The sequence below is a fragment of the Amblyomma americanum genome, chromosome 7, assembly GCF_052857255.1.
Source record: "Amblyomma americanum isolate KBUSLIRL-KWMA chromosome 7, ASM5285725v1, whole genome shotgun sequence".
Lineage (NCBI taxonomy): Eukaryota > Metazoa > Arthropoda > Arachnida > Ixodida > Ixodidae > Amblyomma > Amblyomma americanum.
This window is the reverse complement of record NC_135503.1, coordinates 84,144,506-84,155,823: the sequence shown is the minus strand read 5'-3', so window position 1 is coordinate 84,155,823 and position 11,318 is coordinate 84,144,506. Positions and strand designations below refer to the sequence as shown.

Genomic DNA, 11,318 nt, shown 5'->3' with positions numbered 1-11,318 from the left:
ACATCGGCAGAACCTTCCTCAAGTAGTGCTGCCAAAATGCTAGAACGCGATCAGGCGAGACCGTCGCCACGGAAAGAGGTCCGAAAGTGCAGTCGACAACGGAACCGTCAGGCGATAACTTTGACCACAGCAGAGAAGAGAGAAAAAGAACGCCTACAGAAACGGAAACACAGTTAAGCGCGCATGCATTCCTGCAATGAGGTTGTTAAGGCTGGTTCACATGCAAACAACTAGCGGGTTTCAACTCGCTCGAGCCGCTCAAGCCGCTGCGACGACTCAGAACAGGTTTTTCCGCCGCGGCGCGGCAGGATTCGCAATCATTTTCGCTTGCATGTGAAAAACGTTTTAATCTTAGTACTGATTACACGTGTACTTTTCCTAGTTGGCACAGTGGTTTCCTCAGGAAGTAGCCGTGGTTGTGCGGGATTTCTCCCTCGCAACTTAGTGTTCAAGAACGGCAGATTGGGCGAGTAGGAAATGCTCCATAATATTAAAACAGCGCTAAGCAACAAGGACGAAGAACGAAGGGAACACACACAAAGTAGTGTTCAATTTAAATGCTTTAGTGTTGACTCTCACATTGCTTTCAGTATGCGATTGCCTGCATATCATTTATTTTAACTAAAATTTACAATGTCTCACGTTTGCTTTAGCGTCCCTGTTTTGCTATGTGATTGTATTTCTTTACATTCTGAACCTTGGCTGAGCCCGCTTTGAAAACTACAGGGCGCAGGCAGCAAGAAGGGAAAATGTTCTGAACTTTACTATCCAGGCTTGATTTTTCCTGTTCTGACACAGTGTGCTGGCGGCAAAACAAACAGGGAACACTCCTTGAACTCAAGAGAGTAGCTAATTATGAAACCTGAAGTTGGTCTGTAATCAGTGAGAACGGGCTAGATGATGTGCACCGCATCAGTCCCTATGCGACATGCTTTGAGGCTGCTTTACAACACAATGTTTTGCGACTTGTGTGTATGCCTTCAGGATCAATCCTTGTGAACGCGTTCTTAGCGGAAAGATGACGTGTGCATGCCTGCACTTGGAGACAGCGTGCAGCGACTGGAGCAGCTCGACTTGTTGACGGTATACACCAGGCATTCGATCAGGATGGCAACGAAGCAGATGGAGAAGCAGGCAAGGAGGAGAAAAAATAGCCCCGTCACGTCCTCCACTTTGATCCTGTGGAAGGTGAAGCTTTGCGTTGATTGCGATCCAGCCTGGACCTTTTGCATGGCGCGTTCGATGAGGCTCAGGCGGTGCCATTCTGGCAGGCCTGACTCGATGATCCAGCGGGTGCTGCGTGCGCATAGTAAAGCATCCCGATTAATGAAGCACGTATTTCTTGGGTGTATCCAGGACATTTTTATGCTGTATTGTACTTGAACCTGTGCATTGCGTGTGACAAGGTTTCTTTTATAAGCACTTGATATCTAGGCAATAAATTAAGCCGAAATCTGCAGGCAATCAGTCTAAAAATTCAGAAATTAGTCTTGAGTGATCTTTATTTTATGATAACTTCTCATTGTTTTCCTAAAGTTCGCCTATCTGTAACGCTACCATGAAAGGGCAGCACATGATTTATATAACTAGTTGAGCGGAAAGTGCTAGCCTCCCGCCGTGATATGGACCGCCGCAGGTATTTTTTCACCATTACCCTTAGGTCCATATGCAGAGCTTATAGTTGAAAAGCCTTTCCCTGCAACATGAAGTTTTGGTGTGCGTTAGCGTGCGAATACGCCTGGCTGCCAAGGCGCGCACGGTATCTGCTGTGGACGGCCCGTCGGTGTCGTCTTAATACCCCAAGGAAGCCTCGACGGATTCTCTGCAATTGTTGTAGACAGGCGTGTATTATAGTTCGGTGGTGCGATCGCGCGTCGCCTGCTCCTTCAGGAATCGCTTCACTAATAAATATGTCTACTTTCCGGGTTTCCGTGTAGCAGGCGGGCAGGACATTTTTAGTAAAAGTTGCGCAAATATCAATAATTGTTCATTTCTTGCCTAATGTGTCCTAAAAAGTTACCGGCGACCCATACAGGTTCTAATATAATTTTTCTGCCCTTTCAGACCGTCTAAGCCACAGTCACTGAGAATACAAACATAATAATAATAATAATAATAATAATAATAATAATAATAATAATAATAATAATAATAATAATAATAATAATAATAATAATAATAATAATAATAATAATAATAATAATAATAATAATAATAACAATCAATCAATCAATCAATCAATCAATCTTTATTTTTCGGTGCCCAGGAACAACCCAAAGGTCTTGGTGCTGGTACACCATTCACACGCACAAAATGTAAATTTATTTCACTACAAAGGAAGACACTCAGGGGAGGTAATGCAGCAGTCAAGGCGATAGAAAAAAAAAAGACATAAACTAGGCGTGACAGCAAGCATGAAGCAAAAAAGCGAAAACAGCGGTAAATGAAAATAGCTAGAACAGGCAACATACATATAAATAACTAATGAAACAATAAACAAAGAGAATGAACGACCGATAACAGCCAAGTACAGCATATAGCAAAATACAAACAAGAATAAAGCCAATACTAATATGAACGAATATAAAACCTCTGAAATACAAACTAGAAATACAATCATACACAATAAGAAACGTAATTAGTGAACGCGTTACAGACAATCAGGCGTGAGTATACAGTATTAAAGAAATAATATTAATGACAACAAGTACACGTGATGAACAATTAAGGAGAGAAAAAAACAATATAATACCGGTGCAAACGCACAAGTGTAGTAAAGACAAAATGCATGAAAGGGAAAGTTATGTATGAGAAAAAGAGTGCTCAAAGTGGAACGTCACGGACATCCAATATAAAGGAAGGGAGAGAATTTTCGAATATATCTAGGTGAGGACAAAGAGAATTAAACAACTTTTGCATTCTGTCCAGAGGGGAGAGGGAGTGCAGGAGCGCAGAAACTTGGAATGGTCTGAATTCCCTTATGCTCTTTCGCGGTACACGCAAAAGGATACGCGCTAGGAGCTGAGGGCATAGAATGTGACTATGAAGAAGTTTATACAAGAAAATTATATCTGCCCTCACGCGACGGCAGCTAAGAGAAGGAAGCTGCAGTGAGTTACTCTGTCTGGGACGAGAGCTGGAAGTTTTGCAAGAAAACCGATGTTGAAATATGCGTAAAAACTTTAGCTGAACTCTATCGATTTTTTCACAGTTCGACTGGCAAGTGCCGTTCCAAACAACAGACGCATATTCCAAAAGCGGCAAGCATATGGAGAGGTAGAGCTTTAAGAAAGGAAGTGGGGATCGAAACTCTCTCGAAAGCCTGCAGATGAAGCCGAGTGTACGCATAGCCCGTAGAGCAATGCGATAATGATAATAATAATAATAATAAATCTTTTATTGCACATAACGTGTACAGGGCAATGAAACGGGCCTGCCAAAGCCTCTAGTGGCTTGAGGGACTTGGCCCGGCAAAGTCAGCAGACGGACGTGCAATATAAACATAAAATATCAACATACTATCAACACAATACTAACACTACATGAATAGTGACCAAGGTGCAAAAGGTTAGGAACAGTAACATGAACAAGTAATGAAAATAAACTGCAAGGAAGCAAAGTTAAAACAACAGTAGTTTAACTATTCGTGTCTGATCCTGAACATTTTTCAGACATATAGGAACCGTGTTACAATGAGTGAACCATGATTTTTAGCACTTTTTTGATGTTGCGGAAAACACTTTCTCTGGCAAGTCATTAAAAATTTGGTAATAATAATAATAATAATAATAATAATAATAATAATAATAATAATAATAATAATAATAATAATAATAATAATAATAATAATAATAATATTAATAATAATAATAATAATAATAATAATAATAATAATAATAATCAATCTTTATTTTTTCGGTGCCCAGGAACAACCCAAAGGTCTTGGTGCTGGTATACCATTCACACGCACAAAATGTACATTTATTTCACTACAAAAGAAGACACTCAGGGGAGGTAATGCAGCAGTCAAGGCGATAGAAAAAAAAGACACATAAACTAGGCGCGACAGCAAGCATGAAACAAAAAAGCGAGAACAAGGAAACAGCGAGAACAGCGGTAAATGAAAACAGCTAGAACAGGCAACAGGCATATAAATAACTAATAAAACAATAAACAAAGAGAATGAACACAAGAACGACCGATAACAGCCAAGTACACCATATATCAAAATACAAACAAGAATAAAGCCAATACTAATATGAACGAATAAGAGATCTCTGAAATACAAGCTAGAAATACAATCATACACAATAAGAAATGTAATTAGTGAACGCGTTACAGACAATCAGGCGTGAGTACACAGTATTAAAGAAATAATATTAATGAAAACAAGTACACGTGATGTACAATTAAGGAGAGAAAAAAACAATATAATACCGGTGCAAACGCACAAGTGTAGTAAAGACAAAATGCATGAAAGGGGAAGTTATGTATGAGAAAAAGAGTGCTCAAAGTGGAACGTCACGGCCATTCAATATAAAGGAAGGGAGAGAATTTTCGAATATATCAAGGTGAGGACAAAGAGAATTAAACAACTTTTGCATTCTGTCCAGAGGGGAGAGGGAGTGCAGGAGCGCAGAAACTTGAAATGGTCTGAATTCCCTTATGCTCTTTCGCGGTACACGCAAAAGGATACGCGCTAGGAGCTGAAGGCATAGAATGTGACCATGAAGAAGTTTATACAAGAAAATTATATCTGCCCTCACGCGACGGCAGCTAAGAGAAGGAAGCTGCAGTGAGTTACTCCGTCTGGGATGAGAGCTAGAAGTTTTGCAAGAAAACCGATGTTGAAATATGCGTAAAAACTTTATCTGAACTCTGTCAATTTTTTCACAGTTCGACTGGCAAGTGCCGCTCCAAACAACAGACGCATATTCCAAAAGCGGCAAGCATATGGAGAGGTAGAGCTTTAAGAAAGGGAGTTGGGATCGAAACTCTCTCGAAAGCCTGCAGATGAAGCCGAGTGTACGCATAGCCCGTAGAGCAATGCGTTTTGTAGGAGAGGAGAAGCTGAGGCTACGGTCGAAAAGTACGCCGAGGTCATTAATTTCATCAACCCTGGGTAGCGGCCTACCATTCACAAAATAAGAGTAGAGAAGACTGTGCGTTTTACGCGTAAATGAGACAACCTTGGTTTTAGACGAATTGAGAGTGAGCCCATTCTTCAAGCACCAATCAGAGAAGGCGGATATGTCCGATTGCAATGACAAGCAATCATGAAGAGTATGTATTGCCTTGAACATTTTTATATCGTCCGCATAAAGGAGAAACGAGGAGTTTTTGACAACGGAGGAAACGTCATTGATAAAAACAGAGAACAGAAGCGGGCCTAATACCGAGCCCTGAGGAACTCCGCTGGTTGGAGTGTAAACAAAGGAGGTCTGTCCATTTACACTGACAAAGCAGGACCGATCAAGAAGATAGTTGCGTAAGAGGGCTACAATTGAAACGTCGATCTCAAGCAGCAGAAGCTTTTGAAGAAGTAATGAGTGAGTAACAACGTCGAAAGCTTTGCTCAAATCACAGTACACAGCGTCTACCTGACTCCTCTGAAGGACTTCAGCTGATGTATACGTCATAAAAGTCACAAGGTTAGTTGTAGTAGAACGACCTTTTATGAAACCATGCTGATTATGTATGATTACATGTTTGAGGTGGAAGGAAAGTACTTTGTGCAAAGCTAATTCAAAAAGCTTAGAGGTTGCACAAAGAAGAGAAATGGGGCGGTAGTTCGAAACATCAGATTTGTTTCCTGATTTGAAGACAGGAAAAACACGCGCCGTTTTCCACACGCGGGGAAAGGCAGAATTTTTCAAACAGTTATTAAATATCGTGGTTAAAACAGGGACGAAGGTACTATTGAAGGCTTTTATTATGGCGGCTGGAATGCCATCAGGTCCAGGGGACAAAGATGGTTTCAAACACTTAAGACTCTCACTTACTAACTTCTCGTCAAGAAGAACGGAATTAGGTGCGCCAGCTGGAAGGCATACGGAATCGCAACGTGGAGATTTGTACACGGAGGAAAAGTGTTGAGCAAAGCCGTCAGCGACGTTCCGAATTTCATTCCCATGAGAGTCAACTAAGTGAATATGACTATCAGATTTATTCGAGCGTTTGCGAACGTATCTCCAGAATTCAGTAGGACGATTAGAGGCACTATTCTCTAAATATTCAAGATAGGACTCATGATCACGCTTGTACAGGCGTTTGCAAAGGGAACGCAAGCGGCGAAATTCATCTGCCCATGTATCCAGCCCAGGGCATTTCGCTTTATGGTGGGCCCGCTCCTTAAGTTTCAGCGCTGTTCTAAGTTCCTTGGAAAACCAGAACGGAAACGTGCTACGAGTAGGAGTGCGCACAGGTATGTACTGGCGCATACCATTGAGAACTATTTCAGTGAAGCGACTGACTTGTTCGTCAACATCGCTGATTTCGTTTAAGACGGACCAGTCGACAGAAGAGAAAAAACCGAAGAGACCAACATAGTCGCCAAGTGCATAAGCGAAACGGGGGGAATTCCCCTCTCGATTTGAATTAGCAGAAGGTGGGACAGAAACCGAAGCCGTTATTAGAATTGGAGGATGAAATTTGTCACAGCGAGTAAGTGAGATGTCAGATGTCGAGACACGAACATTTTCAAAATTAGATAAACAAATGTCAAGAACATTACCACAACAGTTTTCAATTAAATTGTGTTGCTGCAAGGTGTTAAAAGCTATGAAATCTAAAAGCCGGTTGCACTTACTAACTACATAATGATTGTTGTGTGAATATGTAAATGTATTCCAGTTAATACCTGGAGTATTAAAATCCCCTAAAATGAGCAGTTTGTGCTTGCTATGAGAAGTGATAACATATTCAATAGAATGTAGTACATCATCGTAGGCAGGAGGAGGCAGATTAGGGGAAATATAGAAAGCTGCCAATAAGAGTTTTTGATGTCGAGTTAAAGTTAGCTCTAACCAGACAGATTCTTCGATGGTTTCCAGGTCGGAACGCCGAACGCACTGCACGGAACTGTCAATAGCAATGAGCACTCCTCCTCCCTTTTGTTTAGAAGCTGATTCAGGGCGGTCACTTCGAAAAACAGAATATTTATTAGGAAAGAAGTCACCTGAGTTAACTTCGCTAGACAGCCAGGTCTCAGTAATTACAACAGCCGAATAACAAGAGGCTAAAACATTGGAAAAAAATACAGGTCCCTTAGTCCGAAGACCTCGGGCATTTTGGTAATATATATCCAATAATAATAATAATAATAATAATAATAATAATAATAATAATAATAATAATAATAATAATAATAATAATAATAATAATAATAATAATAATAATAATAATAATAATAATAATAATAATTTTATTGCACAAAAGAATTCAAAGTACAAGAAACGGGCCTGTCAAAGCCACCAATGGCTTGAAGGACTTGGCCCGGCAAAATCAGCGGACGAGTGTGCAATATTCACTCGACGCATAACAGGGTGAATGCAAGGGTATTAACAGTTAAGAGGCTAAACACAAACAAGGAGCAAATCACGAGACAAGAATCAATACACATAAGATAAGATGAACTTATTTCAGAGGTGATGACCAATACATTTTAGAAATATTGAAACAACCGCGTTACAATGAACAAATAATCTTTTTCAATGCCTTTTTCGACTGAATTGAGAATGCCTCATTTGGCAAATCGTTCCGAATTTTCGGCACGTAAACACAGCGTCTAGCTTCACCATATCTTGTTGAGGATCGCGGCACTACATAGCGAACACTATTACGATGGCCTCGGGGGGCTGTATAGCACGTTTTAAAATCACTGAACCAAAAATGCCGTAGCACCACAGTTTGTACAAAGACCAGAAGCAAGGCAAGCCAAGCGCCGAGAAGATGTTATGATTTTTGAGTGACGGATTGTTGTAGGCTAGATTTCTCAGTATGTTCGTTAACAAAGAATCCACGCGGTTTCGCCTCAGGTAGGGCAAGAAGCAAAGACGGTAATCCCATATCGAAGGGTGCTGTAGACCAAAGCATGTGCTATCATTGGGAGCTTTGACAGGCCCGTTTCTTGTGCTTTGTATTCTTTCGTGCAATAAATTTGTTGTTTTATTATTATTATTATTATTATTATTATTATTATTATTATTATTATTATTATTATTATTATTAATATTATTATTATTATTACTGTTATTATTATTATTATTATTATTATTATTATTATTATTATTATTATTATTATTATTATTATTATTATTATTATTATTATTATTATTATTATTATTTCTATCAATGATGGTGGAGACTGCTGGTAAAAGTCGCTTTAGAGGCGAGCGACTGGACCAGAATCCGCAGCCTCCGAACTGGACTTAAGTTCGAAGTAATCCTATTACCACTCGGAGAACAGTTCCAAAAAGCTTTAAGCTATAGCCGTTAGGCTCCCGTCCGTCGCTTTCTCGTCGCCGTCGGCGTAACCGGTGGGTGCGTTAATCATTAGTGCTTCAACCAGTCATTAACGCAGTCAACATTTATCTCATTCAACCTGGGCCGCATGAGCCTACGGGTGGCTCTGTTTGGAACAGCCGCCGGCCAGTGCAGGGGTGCATCGCGTAACTACTTTGCCAGTGGTCACGTGACTAAACGCCTTAACGACTATTACTGAATCTCGCATCACATAGTCGTAACCGTCCTGTGAGTTTTTTTTTTTTTCATTGGGGAGAGGTTGCAATGCCCGACGAGTGAGTTCATGAGAAACTCCTTGGCAGTCCGGCCATCGTGAAAACAGCGTCGCACTTGAATTTTTTGCTGTCCTTAGATAACTCTTCTTTTATGAGCAGCAGATATTTACATAATGACATTGGGTAACCTTATTTTACTTTGAACGATAAGAGCCATAAACCAACAGTCCACACCGATTTAGATGCCGTAGGAATGTTAGCAGCAATGTGGCAGTTACTGTGTCCACAATATGTGGCAAATAAATGCTGCGCTATCTCACCACCGACCACGTTTTGTCTGAGATATGCAATCTTTCGGGATGACACCGCAAGCAGCAGAGGTGATTGACCCAATATTGAAACCGTATTGGCAAAGGCCGGCGCTGCAAAGGACCAGGATGGACCCATCCTTTTGCAATATTGGGCCAATTACCGTATGAGTGAAAAAAGTTGGGCGAGTTGGTACGTATTCATTATTCACAACAGCGCAGGATACACGCTTGCCTAGTGTATTCTCTCCTTTTCTCCGTGTTTCCTGCGCTGTTGTGAATAACCTTTACGTGTGCTGCTTGGGACGGTGCAGTGAAACTGACTGCACATTGCACAGGAGAACTACTAGAGGCAAGAGCACCAGTTGTTTTCGGCGTTGTTTTCCGCATCGAGAGACTGCAACTCAACCCTCTGAACGAGAGCGTGCGGATGCTTTGAATAATACCGCTGGTGCAGCGTCCTGCGAAGACGTTTGGGAAGGTCCTTTCTGACCCACATGCCCATCGTGAGGTTCATGGCGATCTCTCGGCCCATGTAGAACACTCCTTTGGGAGGCTTTTTGTACAGCCGCAAGAGGGCGTGGTACAAAAGAGTCTGGTCCAGGAACACCACCTGCTCGTTATAGAGATACAGCATCTTTGTAGCGCAGCGCACCAAATGAAATAAGTAGTTGCATTGCAACCAATGCAGAACGCGTTCTTTGCCAAGTCACGGCGAGAGCAATAGAATATTTTTCTGAATCTTCTGATACCAGTCTTGGTGATGTAGCTGGAAAGGAATTCATTATCAGAGCTATACCCTAAAAGAGATTTAACTGTGTGGTGCTGACGACCCCAATTTTCTTAGGCAGCTAGCACCTCCCTGCGCAGCTGTCGACCGCATCTCTGTCTGCTATTGTTGCTTTCGGCTGGCATAAAAGGTAACAAGGGCATACAATTCCAGTGCCACGCACCTACCACGTGTTTTCTTTCCAGTTGTCCGACAATTTATACTGTAAAAGGACACCAAAACGGCAATGCCACCGGTAATTTGTGCGGCACGTCAAACCAAGTGAAAATTTTTGTATTACTTAATTTCATGACATTTGCCCCTATTGCGCATATTTGTATGATACATAAGAATGTCAGTTGCTATAAAACAAGGTCACTATTGAAGCATAATCGTCGAAGTGTACCGGTACACGAAGGCTTAGTAATCAAGGGTGACATGCAAAGCGCAACCACGCCGGTTCCCCAGCCTCTCAATCCTCTCTTAGTAGCCGGCGCCACGGATCGTCAATTGTCATAAATTGGTTACGCCTTAAGGCGGCTTCAATGGCCTGACTAGTAAGCCTGGCCGATATCTCATTGCGGGTTTCAGTAGCAATGGACAAGAAAGCATGGTGTACGAGAGGGTTGCACATAATTTTCTGCTATAATTGCTTTTTTCACGCACACCGAAATCTCTGCATCCAGAGGGAGGAGCCTAAAAGCTGGGTCCTGCTGCGGCGCGCTAGAGAAGAGTAAGTTTTCAAAATCTGGCTGTTCAGCCGAACTCCCCATCCAAGGAGTTCCCGAAGGCAGCTGGTGAGAAAGCTGTACAATGTGATTGAAACATGACCCAGTCACTACTAACAGGTCGGCCACTTCAATCCGCCGCGAAAAAAGATTACTGCCTCAAACCCTCCAGTCTGGAACCACATTCACGCCGAAGCTAGCTCCGCTTATAATAGGCACTTCAGTACAAGCGTACCACCGAGGTCAACGGACACAATGTACGCACTCCCCCAGGCATTCTGTCCTTTTAAGCGCCGCGAACTTTCATGTTTTTTTTTTCAATCAACAACTTACAGGCCATGTGCCGGCTCTTAACCTCAAACTTTCCGCTGTCAAGTGTTTTGGTTCCGGGCCGTGAGTCAGCAGGTGTACCATGGTACTTTTTATTCGTCCTCGTTTACTAATTACCTGTCATCTACGCAAGTTACCAAGCCGCCTATTCACCGACATTATCAAGTACTACCAGTAAGCTCAGCGCTTAACATTTTTTTTTGTCGAAAAAAACACCTACAGAACTAAAATAATAGTTACCAGGCGCACTGAAAAGCGTGGAAATTGCTTAAAGAGTATACATTTCTCTTCCAACAAAAAAAAGAATCCTTGTTTTACGGGAGAAAAAGAACACCCGAATATAAACCGCCTTAGGAATCGAACTACAGTACTGAGACCTTGAAGTGGTTGCCATTCTATTGCTGCACAAAGCTGGTGAGCAAAGTTGCTCACCATCATCTAGGCA

The 11,318-nt window shown here is 41.7% G+C and overlaps 1 protein-coding gene across 1 annotated transcript; it reads right to left on the bottom strand.

Moving 5' to 3' along the window:
• Positions 1-1,007: 1,007 nt before the first annotated feature.
• Positions 1,008-9,581, bottom strand: LOC144097886 (uncharacterized). The gene is made up of 2 exons (XM_077630493.1): positions 9,493-9,581; positions 1,008-1,296 (listed from the first exon to the last, which is right to left on the bottom strand). The coding sequence occupies exons 1-2, from the start codon at positions 9,579-9,581 to the stop codon at positions 1,008-1,010; spliced, it is 378 nt and encodes a 125-aa protein (XP_077486619.1).
• Positions 9,582-11,318: the final 1,737 nt, after the last annotated feature.

Bases quoted from the DNA above. Each gene is read 5' to 3' on its own strand.
- LOC144097886 (XM_077630493.1), bottom strand. From the start codon at position 9,581: ATGGGCCGAGAGATCGCCATGAACCTCACGATGGGCATGTGGGTCAGA. The intron at 1,297-9,492 runs GTATTATTCAAA...ATGCGCACGCAG, and splicing joins CGCAGGACGCTGCACCAGCG to CACCCGCTGGATCATCGAGT.